The sequence below is a fragment of the Gekko japonicus genome, unplaced genomic scaffold (genome assembly GCF_001447785.1).
Source record: "Gekko japonicus isolate JY-2015 unplaced genomic scaffold, Gekko_japonicus_V1.1 scaffold14, whole genome shotgun sequence".
Classification (NCBI taxonomy): Eukaryota; Metazoa; Chordata; class Lepidosauria; order Squamata; family Gekkonidae; genus Gekko; species Gekko japonicus.
The window spans coordinates 1,950,321-1,973,734 of NW_015176452.1; the positions used below are offsets into that span (position 1 = coordinate 1,950,321).

General features: G+C 37.5%; 2 protein-coding genes across 3 annotated transcripts in view; one reads left to right on the forward strand and one right to left on the reverse strand.

The window, feature by feature from the left end:
- GIGYF2 (GRB10 interacting GYF protein 2) overlaps nt 1–23,414 on the forward strand; it is a 100,374-nt gene that overhangs the window by 50,110 nt on the left and 26,850 nt on the right. For both annotated transcript variants that reach the window (XM_015426851.1, XM_015426850.1), the window contains exons 7-8: nt 1,160–1,200; nt 19,617–19,796. In XM_015426851.1, coding sequence (XP_015282337.1) covers nt 1,160–1,200; nt 19,617–19,796 — 221 coding nt within the window. The remainder of the gene's footprint in view (nt 1–1,159; nt 1,201–19,616; nt 19,797–23,414) is intronic.
- On the reverse strand, nt 6,931–9,042 carry KCNJ13 (potassium channel, inwardly rectifying subfamily J, member 13). The gene is made up of 2 exons (XM_015426852.1): nt 8,565–9,042; nt 6,931–7,550 (listed from the first exon to the last, which is right to left on the reverse strand). The coding sequence occupies exons 1-2, from the start codon at nt 9,040–9,042 to the stop codon at nt 6,931–6,933; spliced, it is 1,098 nt and encodes a 365-aa protein (XP_015282338.1).

A 23,414-nucleotide genomic window follows, 5' to 3' on the forward strand; every position in this document is an offset into this window, starting at 1 on the left:
TAGTTTTAATGCACAGCCAATTTGAGGGTCTCCTATGCAGCAAATCGTAGCACGCAATGCCACCAAAATCACATGGAACACAGTCTTCCCTCTCTTCTCCAAATCTCTCTCCAAATCTCAGCCACATGCTGTAAAAGTGGCTCTGTTGTAATGAGTCCTCAAAAAGTAGCTCATTTCTGCTCCTGTTGGCTTAGTAAACATCCAGGTTTGAAACTGTGTTTTTTTTTTGGAAGGGTAGTTTCATTTCACTAAGAATCCCAGATTCTTAATACCATTCTAGGAACCTGAGGCAATAACCCCAAACAGTGATTTTAATGTATAGTTTGGCTCGGGATTTCTGTTATAAATGCCCCTAGTAAGAACTATGGAACAAGTTCTGTGACCTCCAAGAGGCCTAATGGTTACTTCATGGTTTCAGACTTGTTCTGCTTGAACAGGAGGTATTTGCACTACACAGCAAACTGCTTTAAGTTTGAGGAGAATTTCTAAAGTAGTTGATGGTTTGACATGTGGGCCAACGGTACAAAGAAAAAAGGATAGGCACAGGCCTCTTGTGTTGAGTCTGATTGGTTCTTTGTATTCCACTCAAAGAAAACTAATCAGTTGAAACAGGTACAGTGATTGATCAAGATGAGGTTAGACCTCCTCTGAAATGTTGACTGAGAAAACATTGCTTATATTTTTGCAGTCAATCAATAGGGATTTTCACAATATTTATATTTTGTAAGTAACTTTGTTTTTTTTCAGAAGTAACTCAATTTTAAAATCTGATTGGATTAAAAAGCCAGGAAGGTACAAACATGGTGTAGTAGAGAACTTCAGATTAAAGACAGAAAGAACATGGATTGCTTTTCCCACTGCAATTGACAAAATTGAAGGAATAATGGTTAACATTAAAGGCTTGTGAAATGTAAATACTGGATTATATGGGGAATTGGATAGTTTAAATTGGTGATTAACAACTTCATATTCATCTTTTTAATCTGAAGTTCATCTAAAATTTATATGGCTCAGTTGAAGTAATGCAATTAAAACAATTAAAATTCATTTCAACATATAATTTCTTTACCATTGAAATAACTTTTCTTCTAAACTTTGACATTTTTTAAAGTTCAAATGCTTTTGAATGCTTATGTAGAATTGCTCTTTAAATTTTCAGGGGCGACAGGAGATTTGAAAAACCAGGGCGAAAAGAGCCAGGTATGTGTATGTATTTTTTTAAATTGCAGTTTAGATGTGGCAGTCTGTTCTTTGATTTATCAATAATATCAGATTCATGTATCTAGAATATAGAAACAATTTTGGTATGTAGCTTATAGTGCCTTTAAGGTAATAAGATACAGCCTAGTCTGAAGGAAATAAGGGGAAGTAGGTTTTAGGTTTAGCCAAGTTGAAGTCTTGTACTGAGTTTCTGAAGACAACCTACATTAAACATTTAATGTTTTATTTCATTTAAAATTAATCCTTTTAATTTTGAGGTTGAGAGTTATTGTAAAGCATGATCCTTAATCTTTGGCAGCTCAAAGATTCCCACCCAAAAACATACCACTCTGCTCAACTAATCTGGCATGAAGACCCTCTTCTGCTGGTGGAAGTCTCCTCACTTAGTTAGCAGAATGCTGAAGTACAGACCAGGATTGCCCAGACTACATTTAATTTGTGATTTATTGGTTTGGATTGCATTGTTTATCCGATGGTAGTCTAGAAGAATGCAGATTTGCAGTTAGACAGAATATACATGTGCATTATATGTTAATGCATGTCATATTTCTAGTTTTTCATCGATCAGACTAATAAAAGGTATTTGGAGGAAAGTTCTCCATCGTGCCCTTTACAGAGACAGCAGAGTTCTTTCTTTGTTTCCTTCTAGCATTGTGGTATGCTTTTGAAAGTTGCTCGGGTTTTTTGATGAACAGTTCCTTTGTTGGCAGGTAGAAGACAGGATCCAAAGACTCTTCTGAGAGAGATTTTAATAGTGCCAGCAGCAGCTAAGCACCCACTCCTGTAGAAAGTCAGGAGGATTTGAGAGCAGAGATGTGCAAAAAACCCCCCAAAATGGTATTTTTGTGTTCAGGTATATTGAACATGGAAAATATCGGTATTTCCTGATATTCCCAAATTCAAATTTCGGTATGGTATGCAAGAATTCAAGAAATATTTTGGGAACCCGAATTTTTTCAGCTCCATTTTACCCCATAGGGGACCATTGGTTCCCATGGGGTATAATGGAGAATCAATCAGGGGCTCTGGGGGAGCTGTTTTTTTGCAGCATAGCTGCTGGTGCCTCTCCTCAGAAAACCTCCCAGATTTTAAAAAGATTGGTCCAGGGGGTCCAATTCTGTGGGCCCCCAAAGAAGGTGCCCCCATCCTCCATTACTTTCAATGCGGGGGAGTTCTGAGTTCACTTGTCAAGTTGTGCTGCCGCCACCGAGATGGGACTTGGAGAAGGCATTTAAAGAGACCCTTCTCCAAGCTGCGCTGCTGCCACGGTGCCATGACTCGGCTACTGAAAGACATTTAAAGAGACTGCAGCTTCTTTAAATGCTCTCTCCAAGCTGTGCAACTCAGCAAGTGAACTCAGAAGGTGTTTAAAGAGACCATGGTATCATTAAATGTCTTCTCATAGCCGTGCCCGAATAAAAGCCGAATAATATTGGCTTTTATTTGGGGTCAGCTAAATAGGTAGCCAAAAGTAGCTCTAATATTGGCTTTAAATACCCAAAAAGTACCGGTAAGGTATTTCTCAGGGGTTTTTTTGTTGTTCGGGTAAACAAATGCACACCCCTATTTGAAAGCCTAACACAGTTTGCCCTCCTTTGTATAAGGAGGATTTTTTAAGATGTCTAAATCCTGCATTTTGTAACAATGCCAGATTTCTATGGTGATCCGTGCCTGAAAATTGTATAAATCTTCATCTGTTTTTAATGCCCTTTGAATCCCCTTTAAAGCATCTAAGTTATTTGGTTTTGCTGTTCTATTTTTGTTCTTATGACTTAGTCTGGTAAGGCAGAATTAAAAGGCATGTTTCTAAATCTATTGTTTTTGGTCTTCCATAGCTTTAATTCATCTGGTTTCTTCAAGGCTTTGTTAAGTTTAGTAATGTTTGTTATCTGCTATATTAATATTTCGAAGTTTAATTTTTTACCATTTTTATAACACTTTTAATTGTGTAAACACTAAAGGATTTTACTAATTTTTCCTAACAAAATTGCTGTAGGGTAAATTAGGCTGCAAAATGACAGCACCCAAAGCATAAACCAGTGGGATTTAGGGCTGAGGAAGTACTTGGAGATACTGATTCAACAATATGCCTGCTACACAATAGAAGATACTCAATTTTTAGTACTTGTTCTCTATGAAGTAGTAATGAATTGCATGCGTATATGGTGATTACAGTATTTTACCATGCATCCTCTGGAGGTAGGACACAAAATGATAGAAGGATTTCCAGAGCATTTTTGTGCTATTTTGGTAGAATCCTAAGAGTTAAAGTTATGATCATTGTAAGTGTTTCTGCATTCCATCCTTTGTAGAGAGAAATGTTAAAACACTTGAAACCTAGAAATGAGACATTCATTTTATTTTAATTTATAATCTGCAGAAGCACAATAAATGCAACAAAAGATTCATAGTTTTTCCTCATCTACATATTTTTAGTGGGTACTCTTGGGCCAGTCACCTCTTCAGAGGAAATCATGGCAAACTTTCACAACAAGATTGTTTTGAGGTTAAATGAGATTGTAGATCATCTTTTAATTATCGATTTTCTAGATAAAAGATGTTTAAAAGAAAACATGGGGAGGATCCAGTGGAAGCTAAGCACTTTTCCAGTTGTCAGTGGAAGTTATTTATGTATCTGTATTGAAATCAGTAGGACAGAAATATGTTTAAGCCCTTAACGGTCAGGGACCTACGTACCTTTGGGACCGCCTCTCCTGATATGTTCCCTGAAGGGCACTAAGATCAGCAGATAAGAATCTTCTGGTGGTTCCTGGCCCCAAAGATATCCGGCTGCCCTCAACTAGGGCCAGGACCTTTTTGGCCCTGGCCCCAGCCTGGTGGAACTCTCTGCCAAATGACATCCATGCCCTGCCTGATTTTTTAAAGTTTCGCAGGGCATGCAAGGCAGAGATGTTCTGCCAGGCCTTTGGTTGAGGCCAGCAACGGTTCTTTACATCTGCCTGGCACCCCCCCTTCTCCCCCATGACTGAATGCTAGATATACCATCTTGTTTTAAAATGTTTTCTAATCCTGAAATGCTGAATGATTTATTATTGAATTTTTATGGTTTTAATGGGTTTTAGTCTGTTGTAAACCACCCTGAGCCCTGCGCAAGCGGGGAAGGGTGGTCAAGAAATCTAATGAAATAAATAATAAATAAATAATTTTAAGTGGAAAATTGATAAATATTGCTTGAGGAAGGGACAGGTACAGCTCAGATGCTCACTTTTTTAATATGATCAGTTCCAGAGAAATAGCCGTGGTAACTGCTACAGTGTCTTATGGAACTGGGGCTCTGGCACACTAAAGCTTATGCAGTGATAAAGTGATTAGTTTTAAAGTGCCAGAAGACTTTTTGTTGCTTTTCATATGGAAGTTAGCTACAGATCTCAGGATATTTTCAGTGTAGTCCTCAGTCAGTAGCAGTGCAGTCTTGTGCTGATTACTCTGCTCTAAGCCCACTGATTTCAGTGGGACTTGTCTACAGTTACTGCACTGGAAATTGCCTAACCCATCTTTATACCTTGTAACATGCACTGTGCTCAGATATATGCAGATAGCTCCAGATAGCTACTATTGGTTTACAAGAATAATTTGAATTTGTAAATCAGTATCTAAATCAGAAATTAGATTAGTATGATAAGGCAAACAAAATGACCATCTACACATGTAGAAAAGTATGAATATATTAAGCAGTGGGCTCTTCTCAAATACTTGTTAAAATTTTAGTGGGTGGGTGGATGGTTGGATTGCAATTTTTATTAAATTAGGGCATAAAAAGGTTAAAACTGCACACAGATTAAAAATTGTGGTTTTTTATGTGACTGATAATGTTGTAAAGGGGAGAGAAATCTTTAAAGTGACCATGATGAACAAAGAATATAGTGAGCATAAATACAATTTAATGTGTATTAATCCAAAATGGTGATTGCTATTGCTACTCCATCTCTGCATTGGGCTAAACCATTATTACAGTTCACCATGAATGAAAGATTAAAGCCTCAACACAGACAAGGGAATAATATGTTCAAAGCCCTATAAGAGAACATGAGCATCTACTGCTACAGTTCCAGATATAAATTACTTCTAAATATAAGGTTGTCATGACTGCTTCCTCTCTTATGTTCAGTTGCAGAATGCACTTCCTCCCATCTGAGTATAGGCTGACTACAATAGCAGGTCATTACATGGAACATCAGCATTATTAGCATTTAATAAAAAAACTTTTTCTCAGTTGCCTTAAGACCTTTTAGCAGTTAGAAGCTGACAGTCTGCATCATTATGACCACCTAGTTTTCCAGAGCACCCCCCCCCCCAATGTTAACAACTGACCATGGCCTCTAAATCTTTACCTTTAGTCACAAAACCATTCTTTTGATTTGGTAAAGAGAAACACAGTTTCTTAGAAAATACTTTCATGATATGGTTTGATAACAAGACATCAACACTAGTATATACATATAAATATGTTTATCCATGTTCAAGAGCTAAAGGAGAGGCTCTTCATAATTACAAGTCAATAACTAAATGGCCATTCGAAAGTAAAATATTGATACTTATGTTTTCTGACAGAAGCCTTTTAATTGTCCTTCCACATGAAAATATTTAGTGATGTTGATGATACTTGGTAGTTTTTCTTGGTTTTGAATAGAGAGTGATTATTGATCTCTCTCTCTTTAGCTGAAAAATCTGAAGAACCCATAAGAGTGTTTCTTTGACCATTCAAAAACAGTGTTCATTTTCAAAAATAGCATTAGTTCTGGTAAATGTTTCTAGTAATATGAAGCAAACTTGGCACAGGGCCTGAGTTCAGAGCCTCATAGTAAGCTTCATGTTTATATAATTATTTTAGAGTCACCAGTTGATCTCTGTATTGTTTGAACTGAGTATCTGCACAACAGTGTGTCCTTCTGATATCAGGACTGCAAGTTTAAACTTGTATCATAGCTGATACAAGAGGTGTTGATTGTACTTCATGAGAGAATTACAAATCAGTTTCTTCTGCAAAATGTATTGCTTGTTTATAATTGTGAAAAGAGTCCAGGTTCAAAGTGTTAAGAGTCTAATACATATCAAGGTTCTTGTCGTTCACTTTCAACACAGAAATGCCTACGGATGTTGAACTTGTTCTTAGCTGCTGGAACAAATGCTTCAGCAAATGCTTGTGATTTTTCTTAATAAACAAGCACAGCAGGCTTGCTATTTCATTGCCACAGAAAATACTAGCAGCATTCTTCATGGCATGTTTAGACATCAGCATATTCTCTTGTAACCATTATAGCAAGACATAACTAATTCAAAGAATCTGAGGGCTCTTGAGCTTTTCAGGTAAAAATTCTTTTTTAGCCGAGATGTTTACTAAAGTTTTGTCCTTTTTGCTACAGATTTTACTCTGCTGTACTTCAGTTTTTGCCAGACTGTGAGTCTTAAAGTCTCATGTTTCAGGGTCAGTATTTTAATCATAGTCTACTGAATTCAGCAGGTAGCATTTCTGTTTTCCCAGAATTTTTGTAGTGCTGTTTGTCCCTGACTTTTTGTGCAGATAATCCAGTGGCTCATCACCATGAACACACTGCTCTTTATTTTGCACACTTTTCTGAAGTCAAAGTTATTGAGGTGAAAAAAAGAAGATAAGGAAATGAGGAGGAAAAAGAAAATATTGACATGATGGTCTAGTCCAGTGAAAAAGAATAATACTGCTTTAGAAGTTTATTCTGTCAGACGAGTCTCACAGATCTGGAACTTATCAATATGCTGTCCATTGATGCGGATCTCCATATCAGTCCTCTTGGAACTTTTGGAGTCTGCAGCTGGAAGTTCTGGGACTGTCTTATCAAAATTCTCCATCTTGATTTGATATTCCCCTTTGGAGCCTCGAGCTAACATGGAGGCAAAGTGGTGGTGTAATATGATCTCAGATGGTAGGTAGGATGTCCTCCTTTGACATGTTTCTCCTGTGCCCTCCTGTGTAGCTGAAAGGAAGACTACTAGCTCAAAATGACGATGAGCCTCCCTTTGTAGGAGAATGGCTAAAGGGCTAGATGGAGTTATAGAGTGGTAGTAGGTTAAGGGAAAAATAAAGAATGGGCATTCTTCAGAAGTGATGCTGTCCAGATGAAAATCCACACTCGTTTGATACAGTTGACCATTTTCCCGTTCTTCATAAAGCACTGCAGAAATCCGGACACTGGTGAGTGGACTTGGGCGAGTATTAGCCACTTGGAACATTAGGTGTGGCTTTCCTTCTCTGTGTGTCACTACTGCAGAGTAAGTGAACCGGATAGACAGAGCTCGGTTCTTTGGGCGGGCAATTTTTGCTACAAATGCACCTAAATAAAAAGAGAATTGAAATACTGATCATGCAGTTAAGCATAGTTTTATGGTGTATAGTAGACAGAAACTAACCACCATTAGGAAGATGGCTCTGTATTTGATTCATGTTAGTGCTAGCATTAATATTTGCATTATATTTCATAGTGATACAGGAATTATATAAGTCTGCCACAGTGATTATTTCAACCATAAAAACACTGTTGATGGGCAATTAAAAAATCAATTGTTGATTAAAATTTTTGCCAATATATTTGCCACCATCTTGGTTAACTTTACTACAGAGAAGAGTAAGAGCCAGCATCTGATTTGCGGTTTAGAGTTTTGTGTTAATACTTTGCTATATCATATCTGGTAGGTGTAATTTGTAATAAATCTCATTTTAATTATATTACATTGATTCTTAAGCTTATAGAGATATGAAATAACCTAATTTTTTCAGTATATTAGCCCATTGAAAATGGCTTTAAATAAAATAGAGTTTGAAAACCCTCTAATATTCATTGACACTTTTTCATATCTTAGGCTACAGTACTAAGTATAGTTACCAGGAAGTGTCCCATTGAACTAAGTCGGGCTTTTCCTGGGCAAACTTACTTAGGGTTTTACAGTTCATTTAAAGCCATACATATTTATCTGGGCAGATCTGTTGAAATCTATATGAAAGGTAATACTACTAACTGTTCTCACACACCGGAGTAATGCAGGAAAGAGCATTCAAATTAAAACACTTCTTATTTGGAAGTTTGAAGAACAGAACTGAACAGTTGGAATAATTACACATGAATCATGCAGTATTACACAGTGAGTTTTTTAGTTCCTGTCTCTACACTGTTGTAGTCTTTCTCATACTGTAAAACCTTGTTAAGACATTCAGAAAGGAATTTTGTATTTTTAAGAATGCTCAGTAGCATGGCTATATCCTCTGCTTGATCCCCCTCCAGTGCCTTCATAACATCTTTATTTGAATCATACCTCATAAAGTATTTAATAGTGAAATAAGAGCTAATTACCTGTGATGAAAGCCTCCAGCATAAGTCCCAGTACCATTTGTATAGCCAGTAGAGCAATTGCACTTGGGCAGTCTCCACTTGGGAACATTGTGCCATAACCAATTGTGAGCTGTGTCTCCAGTGAGAACGAAAATGCAGCTGTAAAGCTGGTGATGTACTTTACGCAAATAGTGTGGTTTTCAGGTGGGGAATCGTGATCAATTTCCAGATCCCCATTCAACTCTGCTAGTAGGTACCAGAAAACGGCAAAGACCAGCCAGTGGAGGACAAAAGAAGCAGAAAATACGAGCATCATCCATCTCCAGCGCATGTCCATTAAGATTCCCCAAGCATCTTTCAGATATGCGAGGCCTTTCCCATGAGCACCCTCCATATGGAGAGTGCTATGCCCATCTTTCGTGACCATTCTCGGGTATCGTTGGGCCAGGAGAGGAGCACTAGGTTTGGTGTTATTGCCTTCTATCACTTCCGTCCTCATCTTCTGAAAATGAAAATAAAAAACTGTTGGATGCTTGTTTATTTGTAGCTCAGATGATGATCAGAGAGTCTGACACATTGGCAGTAGACCAGATGCCACCCGCAGCTAGCCAAGGGAGACTTAAAACATGCCGTTCTGAGAAAATTAACTTTGGAGAGCCAGGTTTGCCACTGCTTTCATGGCACAGTAATGATAATCTAAAAAACATTAAACATCTGATGACTTTTTCCAGATTTCTCTATAATTCAGAAATGTAAGCTAATTCTAATCATATTCTAACTTTCATGTTTTCTTATGGGTTTGATATTATAGTTCTGAGATAGCTAAGGAGTATTAGAAGTCAGATTTCTGGAATTCAAGGTTTAGTTCATTCGTTTTACAAAAAATAGCAGATAAGTAGTTTAATATAGAAACAAGGTAACAGTGTTGCTAGTCTTCTGAAGTCTTTTAAAGTGGTTATGTATATAATTTCTTCAGGGTCTTAAAACCATCGCATCACTTTTATTGCATGAAACTTTGGGGGGCTATCTAAAGACTTTTACTACTGTGATATTTTTATCGTCTAGAATTGTGGTACCTGGGATATAGCCTCTTCTGCTGAACATACTCAGGCCACTGCTGATGTAAAGCTGCATTAAAAAGGGGATAGAGAATAATACGGAAAATATTATGCAATTGTATAAACTGAGAGGAAACCCCGAGGAAAGAATTCCAACTCTAAATCAAATATGCCAATGAGGAAAATGGAGTGAGGGAAGCGTCTATTGGGCTCTGTTGCTCATATTTAGTTTCTAGTTATACTGACTGGTTTTCACAACTACTTTGGTTCCTGTAGGAGATTTTTAGAAATCAGGCCCTTTTTAAAGAGCTGTTTCTTCTGTTACAGCTCAAGAATGCTCAGATGTAACAACCATAACAGTAGTAGGAGCCATAACAAAATATCCAGTCATAGTGTCTCTTTACCAGAGATTGGCTGGATAAAGAACTTTTGGTATGTAAAATTGTTCTGCTGATAAATGATACTGCTGTAGGGTACCAAGTCCTAATGGCCTTAATAACTAATGGTAAAACTGAAACTGTATTCAGATTACTGGGCTTTGATGCACAACAGTACTTTTGTATAGTAGATACACAACATGGGATCTTGTAGAAACGTAGGAATTCTAGTAACAGGTTATCATGTTTTCCCGGTAATTATTTGGCAGTACATACTCTAAAGAAAAAGTGCAGTTCTTTCCCTGTACATCTCTTCATCCCCTCCCTACCCACGCACATGTGTAATAATTTGTTTTAAAATGTATGGATTTTAATGTTAGTCTGTTTTTTTCTCTTCTGTGCCAGACCAGTGCAGCTCATCCGATTTTAAGTTTTTATGTTCTATTTTCCCAATGTTAACAAATGCAAATCCATCAGTTTTTCTCCTTTAGAAAAAGTTTAGGTAAAGTCTAGCATTGGTCTACCTTCTGATGCTCTGGAAGTTTTGAGCTTGGGTTTTCCTACAGCCATTAAAACCTATGGCAGGTTTCTCATTTATTTGGGATGTGAATGGCAAACTTGTATGCAACCAGCTGTCTACTATTAGCCCACTGGTTCCAAGATTGTTTTCCTAGAACCTGTGTCAGTAGCCAGGTGCAGGTTTACTAGAGATGCGATGATGATGATGAAAATGATTTAACTGTATTCTTAAATTCGCAGGGTAATGTCCTCCGCATTTAAATGTGTCCCCCCCCCATATTGTTACTATTGTTACAAAGGTAATTTCAGTGTGCCATGCCAAGATACCTGGAATCAATTTCTTTAAAGTGTGAAACAGTATTTAATGTACAGCTCATCTGTAATTGCCATGATGATTATCTCCTGCAACATATTTTCACTTGGGCAGTGTTCACTACTCCACAATCTACTGATCCCAAACCTTTATACCTAGAACCAACGTCCTTTCAAAAACCATTTCAGTTTTGGGATTCATTCACTATTTTGTGCCACAGATAGATGGTTTAGTTCTTGCTGAAGTCCTATGGATTAGAAATGGTTGTGCTTTTTCAATTCCATGTCCTGTAGTTGGGAGCATTGGTCACTAAGACCAGGGCCAATGGATAAAGCCCATGGGACCAAAGAAGACTATTAATAGCAATACTTCATAGTTGTATGGCAGTTTTCTGAAGGATTTCACATTTTCTCAGCCACCCTCACAAAAGCCCTGTAAGTAGGTCAGAATGATTATCCCTATATTGCAGGGCTAAGTATGAGTTCATAACAGAGGCAGATTTGAAGTATACCTCCTTAGTTGCTACACTATACTGGTTCTGGGAAGAACAGGGTGGGATGTAGACAGTCTCCATTTCATTCCAGAATAATAGATACTCCCTTATTTAAAGGGAGGCTTGCTTCCATTTGGAAAAACAGGATATTTACCTAAGTATTCTGTTACATAAGTCACATGAGAAGCAAATGTCTCCTTCCTAAAAAGAGCATAGTATCTGGAAAATTTTGCACGAGTTCTCAAGCATACTTTCTTCCTTATTCTGTTGTTAAGTGCCCTCACTCTCTCATAAATCACATAGCCCATTAAAATTAGTTATCCAGTTAATGCCAATGAGGTGTCACTTGTAGTGACAGTAGTGGCTGCCTCTGTAGTTTTAAGGAGCTAGAATAAATTTAAGGCATTTTAGCTGCTTACGTGACAAATTTATATTTAAATTATATTTTGAAATAACTTTTTTTTAAAATAATGTTACCTGGTTTTTCAAAGGGGGATTCCTCTTTGAAGACAGTCAAACTATGGGGAAATGAAGCTGAAAGCTGGCAAAGGTCTGTTTAGAAAGTGAGCTGTCCTAGACAAGATGCTAAATGTGTAAGGTTTTAAATTATATGTAGTTTGTATTCATTTCAGTGTACCACATCTACAGTGCCAGAGTGATCAAGTTGTGCTTAATTTGAATTGTGAGATTATTTTCTTGACCAACACGGGTTGGGTTGATCAGGGATATAGTAGGGATTCGTAGGCCTTTCATTCCGCGACAGCTATGGACAGTGCCTACAACAACAGTGGTATTCAGTGTTGCAGATTCTAATCCAGCTTGTACAACTTCTAGCATAATTCTTAGTCTTAATATTAAAACTTCATTATACCAGTCAATTACAGCAGAGAAAAGTATAAACGAAAATAGCAGTGTGCTGCTTCTATAGATATATGTGCTGAATTCAGTGTTCAACTAGGGATTCCACTGTCTTTGAGATTAGCTCATATCAACATTTTGAATTTGCCTCAGTGAATTTAGATTTCCTAGTAAAGTAGAATGAAATGGGTTTAGACAATGGACTTCTGCTTCAGGGGTATGCATGCTGAGAAGGCTGTGTGTACTACCAGGCATCTGTGCAAGAGCATCCATTGACACTCCATATCCAAAAGTTCTCTTTGTAGTTATGGTTCTTAGGAGTAGTCAGTATGAATTTTTTACAAAATACAATCTTACAGTATTCAGAAAGGCCCCCGAACACTGGAGGGCTAGAGTAGTACATATATCATGTACTTTTTTTTTCAAAACCTACTTGAAGTGCTAAAATTCTGGCACAATTATTTGGATAGAGTAGCTAATGAAATATGTCTCCTCTCCTTCTAGACATGTGAGAAGGAGTATGTTATTTCTATTTAGAAAATAAGAGCCTTGTTGGATCTGCCCAAGGGTCCCCTTTCAAGTCCCGGCCAGCCTGATGCTTCTAGAAGGCTCACAAGTAGAGTATGCTGCCTGTCCCTAGCAGCTAGTATTTAGATGTTCCATTAAGCTGTTGTAGCTAATAGTCATTTTGTATATCTGTCTTCCATGAAATCAGCTAATTCCTTTCTGAAGACTTAAGTCTGCACAGGAGCAATTGCTGAGGGAGTTTGTGAAAAGTTTTTTCGGAGTCAAAAGTAAACAAAAACTAGTGGACATTTGTTAGTTCTTAAAGTAATAGTACTGCAGTAGTCTTCCCATTGCTGTACATTACGTTAAGTAAAGTACTTTCACAAGTCTGTTACTGAGTGTGTACTACAAAAGGGAGTTCTAGCAAGGGATGAATCAGTATTCCACATTTTTCCCCAGGTTGGCTTTGCCCTGTGGTCTGTTGTACCTGCCTTTCTGGAGAATTTCTCACATTAATTTTTGAATTCACAAATGGTCAGTTTACCACAGTTTTCAGTTTGTATATTAAAATTCTATAAAAAGGAATGTTAACTCTGTCACACAATCCCATCAAGGTTCATTTTTGCACTGTGAGTTAATTACACATATTGGTACAAACCAGAAAACTGACAAATAGTATGCGTTCAAATCAGCAAAATTCAAAGAATGGAAGAGCACTAACTCATTCATGTCACTCTTCCAACAAGATCAGGTAATTCATAATCTCAGAGTTAAAGGAGAATTTTGTAAGCATCCCTAGTTACATGAAAAGCTACTATAATATATTTTATTTATTTTATTTTACAAAATATATATCCTGCCTTTCTACCCGCACAGATGCCACCAAGGCAGCTAACAAATTAAAACATACACAATAAAATCACAGTAAAACATACACAATGAAACTATTTAAATCTGTTCCAAAAATCATTAAAACAGTTAAAACACAAAACTAAAACACAAAACAAAAACAATTAAGAACACTGGGCAGGAAGGAGGATCACTAAGGGAAGGCCAAACAAAACAAAAAAGTCTTCCACACTGGCGAAGCAGTTACAGCTTCTCATGCACGTGTGGCTGTAGAGTTTATTTGGCTTGTTGCACTAATCTGAAAATATTCTTAGTCGTAATGATTTGTGCAGCTTTTGTATAGCTATGTCACTTGCTTTTTGTCTAGAGTGAGCAACAGTTGTCCCAAGGAAGCAGCCATTGCACCTCCCCCTTCCCATTACCACCCATCTTCCACCATGTCCTTTTGCCCACATTTCTTGTCATATTGCTGTTGCGTATAGAGCCTGTATCAGTTCTTTAAAGCCGAAATTAAGGGAATGTGTATAGGCAGCAAAAACCAGTTTTGCATTTCAGTTATCCTCACTGCCAGCGCTAGAGCAGATGTATGAGATGACACCATGATTAAACTGGGAAGGTGAATTGTAAGAGTCTAGGCAAAAAGGTGTTGGCATACATTTGAATAACCTAGATAAAATAAATGAGGCATGTTGCTCAACAGTTTGTCTGGTCACAGGCTATTTAAATTATGTATTCCTAATTTTGAGGGAAATAAAATATAAATATATTAACTATTAGTTGAATATAAATTGAGTAAGGATCAGCTGAATATACATAGGTTTTGTTACATTGCCTTTACCCTTTCACATTTACTGAGGTTTAATATACCCATTATGAGAATATGAAACAAAGAATTAGCAGATGTTTTAAGAGGTAGATTTGCTATAGATCAAACACTTGTTTTTGTATTTTGCTTGCAGGAAGATTTAAATGTACGGAGAGAGGTTTGTGTTTGATCCTGACATTCTAAGTTGTGCTCAGAAAGTCTGATTAACAGCTCAATCCTGAGATTCACTGCTACTGAACAGAAGTACTGAATACAACATATACCTATAGTTAAATGAAGGCTACATCACAAGACATAAATACACCAACCTAGCACTAAATCTGTGATGGCATCACAGGCTCATATAGCAATTCAGACAGTTAAGAATTAGATACCAAAAATGCCTCACCAGATTTTTAAAGCTTATTTTTACTGAAGTTTTTAAAATACCCCAATGATATGTTGCTGTTCTTTTATTTCTTTCAAATTTCTGTGTGCCATTCACTTCTTCAGACTGCATCTCCTAGCTACAGGAAATGAGATTACTATGGGTGAATGCCGGATTGTAACTAGGCTCTGCTTAAATAATTGAATTTATTAGAGTTTCAAGTTAATCTGCATGTGATAGATTTTGAGAATATTCCGCAACCATATCATGTTTATAAAGTTCACTTTAATTGCTAAGGAATCATTTAGGTTCAAAATGTGCAGTATGTCTGCATTTGTATGCAACAGAGGAAAAAACGATATTTCAACCAGCTCTAGAATTACTTGACAGTAGAAAATAAGAGGAACTGCAATAATCCAGTGAAAATTACTTTATATTACTACAAAATTTGCTGGTTAATTCCTACATTTTTCAGATTGGTCAAGTTATATTGAAACTAAAGTAACAAAGTAATGTTTTCAAGATTGTTAGAGCTAAAGATGAGAGATTGGGCCTGGGATTTAATTTTTTAAAATCTTGAATCCTTAAAATAAACGCTGCTACATCTTACATTAAGTACACAGTTGTATAGTGTTTTAGTGTTTTATGAAAACTGGCTGTGTACTTACAGCCAGTTTTCATAAATGCTTGCATTTAAGATTGTTGTAGCAATTTTAAATTTTAGTGGGGATTAAAATTTGGCTCTAATGTCAGGGTAGTTAATTTGTAAAGAAATGTCTCTGTGGAACTGAACGGCTAGGAACTACTTCATACTTTTTTTGCTAATTAAAGCCAGATGACCATGGAAGATGCTGTGGTTATTTCTAATGATCTACCTGTATAGAAATGTGTTCTGGCTCTAGAAGTTGTCTGAACACAATGAAAGTTTGAAAAGACCAAATGAAATAATCAGCTCCACTAATTATAAAAATATTCCGCAAACAGAAAATCTTTTCAAAGTCTGCTAAATCCTCAAAAATTAATTTTTGTCTTAACAAACTACACAACTAGAAATATGAATAAAATGATGCTCTGTTAGCATCATGTACTTACCAGTATCCTTGTTGGTTTATCCGTTTGGCAGGGAAAGGGAGGGAGGTGTATGGCTTGGATAGGGAAATTGGACCAAACTTTCTTCTGTATACAGGGATCCCAATGGAATGAAGAAGAAAAAAACGTTTTGGCATCTAGTATGGAAGGATGTTTGTTCAAAATGGGCGTACAGGTCTCATTCCACAGTTTATAATGTGGGGGGGTAGGTTTTCATATGAAGCTGATGTGATTGGTCATTTGGTCTGCAGGGGGGCCAATTAGCTGTGGTCATGTGGAAAAGAATGCTGGTTTGTTGGAGCTTTCTTTACCCTAGCAGCTGTGGAGAAATTCATAAGAACATACTTGGAGAAAGGGATGAATTTCCCCCTTCTTAATCAGGATGGGGTTTTTAGGTTTGCATAATCTTATTTAAGGTTTTACTTGAAAGTTCAAAGGGATGAAATCCTTCAGAACTGTTTTCTATTCAGCCTTTTTTGTTACAGACTAGTAAAGTGTTCACACTTGGTAATGTTTTCTAGTAAGAAAGTCAGGTAGGTTGAGGTGAAGGTATAGTTTCTGTTTCACTTTCTTCCAGCTTCTTTGGTTTTTTTTCAATTGCTGTGTTTTGGGATTGACAAACATACTACCCATAGCGGAGATACCTATATGCAGTAGAACAAGATTGCTTCTTAGTCTGCTACATGCTTATACCTGTAGGTGTCAAGGCCTCTCTAATGGATTGGAGCTTTTTTTTTTTTTTTTTGCCTTTCCTGTTTTGCTTGTTTTGTTCCTAGGACTGCCTTGAAATCAGGGGAAGTAGAAGCATATATATAAGCAGTATTGCTGGGATGGAAGGCATGGTTACAGTGATCTTAAGGTAAAAATGAGCCATATATTTTGCATCATGTAAATCTGTGGTCTTCCAGATTTATGCGGCATGGAATATACTGTGTAGCAACTGACTAGTAAAGACATTAGCTGAAAACTAGCCTATAAGGTCCACCTTCCAGAACCACTTATGTGATCTGTGAGGGTTGCTTTGTAGTGCAACAACATTTCACATTTTTCCTTAGTTAGCTGCTGATGTGAGGACTTTGATCAAACGTCAGACGTAAGAGGATCTGAGGAACAAAGACTGTGATTGTTTGTAGTAAAAGTACTGAAGACCTGCTGTGAAAATTATTAATGTAGACCAATATAATGCTACTTAGAAACTGAAATCTCCCTCATGTTTCTCCTTTTAAAAAACCTATAAAATACAAAACATTAATTCTGGATTTCATTAGTGGAGAACATTTCAATACATGTTGGGGCATAGCACCATAAAACTGAGAGACAAGCTCTGTGACCTTCTTGGTGATGATGATGATGAGATACTTTGCTCATTTAAGTCTACAATTTGTTTTGATTCTGTCCTGATCCCTTAGCATAAGATTGTGGTTTTATTTTTAAACTACAGGCATTGTATGCATTTGGTGGTAGTATTATACCAATTTCTGTTTTTAAAAAGATGAATTGTCTCATAATGTAGACATAATTTGCATGTATGTTTAAACAATTTTGGAAATGTAGTCTGTGCTATAGATTAGAATGATGAGCAGTATTCATCAGTGTAAAAAGAAATCTGCCATATCATGTAATTAATCTTTTCCCAAAACCTCAGCAACGTGTACTATTGTGTAAGAAAATCTTGCAGAATGTCAAAATATTAATCATGCAATGTTGCTCTTGTTCAAGTAGAAACACTTTAATTCTAGGACGAAGAAGCACATACACATAAATCGTCTAGGCTTGACAAATTGAATCCAGGTGGAACAAATGCTGGTCTAGATTCATTCTTGAAATCATGGCTAGATACTACCAGATCCCTTTAAGTTGGACGTTGTTTCAGGGGTGTGCAAATAGAGTGGTCTTTTCTGCTAAAAAGCCAGCCATAAAAAATTTTCCCTATCCATCAGAAGTTCCATTTCACTTTGGGAAATTTGTCCATTTTACTGTGGGAAGTTTGTCACAATGTATTTATTTGAACATGAGAGATACTAGAAGAAACGCTTTTTATTGTAGTAGGGAACAGTATGGGTGTTTGTATCTCTTATAGAAAGATTGTTGACATTGCTGTTTGCTATTCTAGTAAAAAATCCTCAATAAACAAGTTCTCAAAAGATTGTATTCCAGAACACCACTTTAGTACTTTGAAGTTAGTCCCTTTTAAAACTTCAGATTACATAGCTGTAGACTTTGTTGGCTGGATATCTTTGTTGTATCTGAACTTTTCCATAAACACCATAGCTGGCTTTGGGTCAGACATGGAATGCAGGTGCCCTTTCACTGCTCCTTCTCCTCAGGAAGTCCAGTCAATTAGTTTGAGGCAAAGCCACAGATCTTTTTCTTTTTTCTTTTCATCCTGGGAAATCATGGCCAAACACCGACCTCTGTACTAAATAATTTAAATCCAGTAATATGCTAGGGGCGTAAACTTACATACATACTTAAAGAACTTTAGGATTTGTGAAGCATTGTTTTTAAATTCAATGACCACGTCTCTATTTGGTTCCTCATTTTTCAGTAACTTCAGAATATAGTATCTAGCATTTTGAATATAATTTCATGAAATTCTGTGTAACTGCATTTTGATTTGCTTAGGCTTTGAAATCTGTTACAATTTGTTGATGAATATATTTTTGTGTTATTCTAGAATTAGTAACTTTGCATCTCAATCCCATGCATGCTAATTTGAAAACAATCACGCTAAATTCAATTTGGCTCACACTAGAAAGTGTGCATAGGGTCGCGCAACTTTAAATATGACCATGCCCCTCCCCCCCATTTTCTAACTTTTATCCTAACTGAAATCATTGCAGCCATATAGGATGCTATGGCTGATGCAGAGCAAAATGTCAAATATTCAGATAAGAAACCAGCATGTATGGCTCCTCCCCTTTTTGTTGTGTCCTCTTAAAACATTTATGAGTTAAGCTAAGAGAAGAATGGCCAGTCCAAGGTCACCCAGTGAGCTTCAGAGATGAATGGGGAACAGAACTTGGGTTTCGTCTCTCAGATGCTCTAACCGCTACACAGTACTGGCTCCTCCATATCAGTGTTTCAAATGCAGTATTCTACATACATTAATTGTATATAACGCTAGCAGTGGCTACTGATCAAAATATAATTTCTCCAGAATTGCTGTAATCATTGTTCTAAAATAAGATCATGTTTAATTATCCCTAGTAGATGTTCGATAGGAAAGAAGATAGAAATAAAGCTTTTCAAATGAGTTGGATAGTGCAGTGTTTAAGAACACCTCCCATGCAAACAAAAACAGAATTGCTGTGCCATGATAAACTTTGCAGTGACTAGGAATAGTGTCTTGATAATGCTGAAAAGCGATCTCATTGAACATCAGGTGGCATGAAACTGTTTATGCAAACAAACTCTGCAGATGCTCCTCCATCACTTGTTGCTGAGTGAACTTTTGACATTCTTAAATGGTTACAGCTGTGTTGTAGCACAATCCTGTGCTTGAGCACAGTCCTGTGCAGTTACTCCAGTGTAAGCCCATTGGTTTCATAGTGAAATCAGTGGACTTACAGTGGAGTAACTCAGCTTAGTGTTGCCCTATAAATCTGCTTTTTGAAGCTTAAAATCCTAAATTTGGTTTTTATCCTACACAGGATAGCAGAAGAATCTATCCTTAGAAGAAAGGCAGAGAAAAATATCTTTGGTCTGTCCTTTCACCTTGGTACTTTTGTGATCTAAATTCAGCAGTTCTTAATTACATTCCAGATGTTCTTCATGATGAATGTATTTATCACTTGCACACTTATTTTGTTTGCAGCAAGACCAAACTTTGAGGAAGGTGGAACAGTAGCAGCAGGAAGGAAGCATGAATTTATACGCTCTGAGAGCGAAAACTGGCGCATCTTCAGAGAAGAGCAAAATGGTGAAGATGATGACGGAGGTTGGAGACTGGCTGGTTCAAGGAGGGATGGTGAGAGATGGCGTCCTCATAGTCCAGGTGAGAGGAAATATGGGAAGGGAAATCACAAACTGGTCAAAAGGGCAGTGAGTAAACAAAGTCTGGAAGTAAAAGTTCTTATTTGAAAATCTCTATAATCTCCTATGATGGAAATAATCACTTTAAGTTTTGAAATGAAAAAAACTTTGGCAATCCTCTGTCCTAAAATTAGACAATAACTGAGCTGTTCTTACCTTCTATGATATTTTTTCCACCAAATGTTCTCCAGGTCTGATTTCTTCTAAGAATCACCCAAGATCCCGAGGCTGCAGTATTATCAGATGCTTTCTGCTACTTGGAAAGAAGCGGAAAGAAATGTTTGTCACAGAGAATGCTGCATTGTGTGTCTTCCTGACGTCAGGCATAACTGATAAATGCACAATAAAGCAGCAGTGTGTCCAACTTAGACAGTATTAAAACAGCTGAACCAGCACCTCATGATGATCAGATGCGAGAGACTTAGTTAGGACATGACTATCTTGTTTTAACACACAAAGAGCACTACTGAATCTCATATATTTTTGAATTCAGAAGGGCTGTCTATATGACAGGCTCGTGTCTAGATTATTCCTGAGGCTGAAGCACTGTTAAATACCTTCCACTACTTAACCAGCAGAGAGAAATGTTTGGGTCGAAGAATGCTGTGTTATGTACTATATGAACATTCTGTAGGTTCCCCTTATTTCAGAAATAAATTTAAGGAAATTGTTGAAATTTCAGTCTATACTAAACAAGGTATAAAGTAGGTTCTAAAAATGTTAGTTTGCTGTAGGATTTGATGGTTGTTCAGGTTTTACAAGACTAACAAAAGTAGCTTTATACTGTGAGATCTGTATTCCCTATTTAACAGGAATTCTGTGCGAGGATTACGATAATACTTGAGCGCTCTGTCTTTCTAAATCTCTCCATGTTCCAGCTTGCATTTTCCTTTCTGTGCTATGGAACATATAGGAAAATTAAAAAGTTTTGAGAGGGAGATTTTTAAGTGTGCAAAGGAATGGCAATAGTTTAATTCTCCTGAATATTAAAATACAGTTGTTGTTTATATAAATGAGATAATTATTAATAGTAGAGTGCACTGTATCTTCCTTAGTTTGGAAGATGGGGCTCTTAAATTTGAAACTGAAACAATTCAGCTATGTTAGACAGAAGGCCTCTGGTATTCTTATCTCCAAACTCTCATCCTAAAGCAAAATGAGAGCTATTAATGTATATGATCCTTTTTGATGAGTCATGTTCAAAGCTAGTTTCTATCATAGGGTTGCCAGCTGCCTGTAGAAAACATACCATGCCTTCTTATTAGGAGATTAATGGGGTGTTGTTTATCAGGTGATATTGTACCTCTGTGGCATGAAAACTTTCAAATGCCTATTTCCACACATTGAGCCTCTGTGAAAGGAAGAAGGCACTTCTCTAGGCCTTTTGGCAATCCTGTTCTGGCAATAGAAATTGCTACAAGCACCAGTTTAGTTGCTGCAAGTAGGAAGTATCCTAATCATATACACCATTTAGCACTTCACATACACATAGTTGATCAACAGATTCGGAGTTGCAGTAGCTTCAGGCCCTCTACTGGTTGGTCAAAATACTGTATATCTGTGAATAAAGTAAAAGGTGTTATATATTAGGTCTTGCACTCAGTGAGAGGCTTGCAGCGTTATGACTGCACCCCAGGTTTTTAATTCTGATAGGAAGTTTGTCAGGGTGCAGCACAGTCTGTTAAGCAGCAGAATGATGTTCATGAAGGTAATGGCTTATGCTGAACCATTTCTGGTCTGACTCTCACACACTTACAACCAGCCTATTCCAGGTTATAGAGAAATGCCTTGGAACTAGCAGTCACTACCTTCTGCCCCCTCCCTGCCTCATTCTCATGCATGCTTGTAGCCACACAAGCATTTAAAGTAAAGCTTTGAAATAAGCTGGTCAGCTATAAATCCTTTCACAGAATTATTGTGGTAGCAGACTACCTTGCAAAATCCAACCCAAAGAATCAAAAATCACAGATCATAAGTTACACTTGAAGGAGGATTGGTAGTGAGCAATCAGAAGAGCCCTCTTCACAAGCTACAGTGTATGCTTGATTTTTCTTCATACATGCATTGAGTAATTCTTGTGTTACATTCAACACATATATAACAGAGTGTGATTTAAGGCCCACGTATATCCAGGTACTGGCTCCCCAGTTTCATTTGTAAAGTGAATGTGAGTTGGCTGTTCCTAACAAACCGATATTCACATGTACATTTTGCACATGGACAAGGCTAGAGGGAAAAATAAATCAGTTCGGAAGAGGCTTGGGGGAAGTGATTAAGGATGTCATCGACTTTCATAATAGGATGCACATACCTTTGGTCACAGAAAGGCATAACAATATTCTGATGAACTCCATGCTACAGATTTACCCATTTTCTAGAACCTTGTAGAGTAGCTTTGCTAACAAAGGCTGCCCCTCTGTGGTTGATGTCGGGGTGAGGTTCAGTGATAGTCAGTGGCTGCTGAGGAATCGATTGGGAGAGTGAAAGTGCTTCAGTTCTTGAACAGTGCCTATCCTCCTGAATATGGACAGCTTGTCAACCGAAATGTAGGAACAACTATGAGGATTGGAGAGGGCACAGAGCAGGTGGGGTGGGGTGGGGCAAGTGACTTGCATCTGTTTGTGTGTCCACTTGTAAGTGTTGTTCAGTTTTTATTAGACACAAATAAGGAGATAAATATCCAGTGGTGTCATCATTGTTCTGCAACTTCTGGCCTTGGCCTTTTTAAAAAAGTTGAGGGAACTCCTTTATGCTGTACATTAGTTGGCTCCTTCTCTCTTCGGAGAAGTCATTGTACTTGAGGCATACTTTCCCCTTGTCATATTGTACCAGAGTTCTCTGGTTTAATCCATTCACAGTTTAGATGGAAAAGGGGAGAAGCATTTTATTCATCAGTTTAAACATAGGGCTGCAGTGGCTCAGAGGTTAAGACGCTGAGCTGCAGGCCGCAAGGTCAGTAGCTCGGCAGTTCGAGAACCTAGTGCCGCTTGACGGAGTGAGCTCCCGTCTCTGCTCCCAGATCCTGCCAACCTAGCACTTCAAAAGCAAGAAATTACAAGTAGATAAATAGGTACCGCTTTGGTGGGAAGGTAACAGCGTTCCGTGCGCCTTGGCATTTAGTCATGCCAGCCACATGACCACGGAAAAGTCTTCGGACAGCGCTGGCTCTTCGGCTTGGAAACAGAGATGAGCACTGCCCCCTAGAGTCAGATTGAACTGGCTTTCGAGCAAGGGAAACCTGTACCTTTACTAAAAGGGAAATAAATTTAGATTGGTCACTTCTAACAACCCCTGTCTTCACATACAAAAAATTAAAGTGGTCTTTCTGCAGCTATGTTTGGTCCAGTTGCTTGAAGTTACCCTGCACAGGCATTCCTAAGCTACTTGTTTGTTAATAATAACATAGCTAAGAGATAGTGGTCTTTTAAGGGAGCACTGTGAGGGGGAGAACATTGGTGACAATTTTTTGTATAAAATACTTATTATGAGGTGGACCATAAGCTGCAGTGGTGTTATAAAGTTGTGTCTTGCGTGTCCTGTTTTTCTTTATCCCTTTCACCTTCCAAATATATTCTTTCCC

Excerpts from the sequence above, each read along its gene's own strand:
- KCNJ13 (XM_015426852.1), bottom strand. The coding sequence starts at position 9,042 with ATGAGGACGGAAGTGATAGAAGGCAATAACACCAAACCTAGTGCTCCT. Across the intron at positions 7,551-8,564 it reads GCTGGAGGCTTTCATCACAG|GTGCATTTGTAGCAAAAATT; the intron begins GTAATTAGCTCT and ends CTTTTTATTTAG.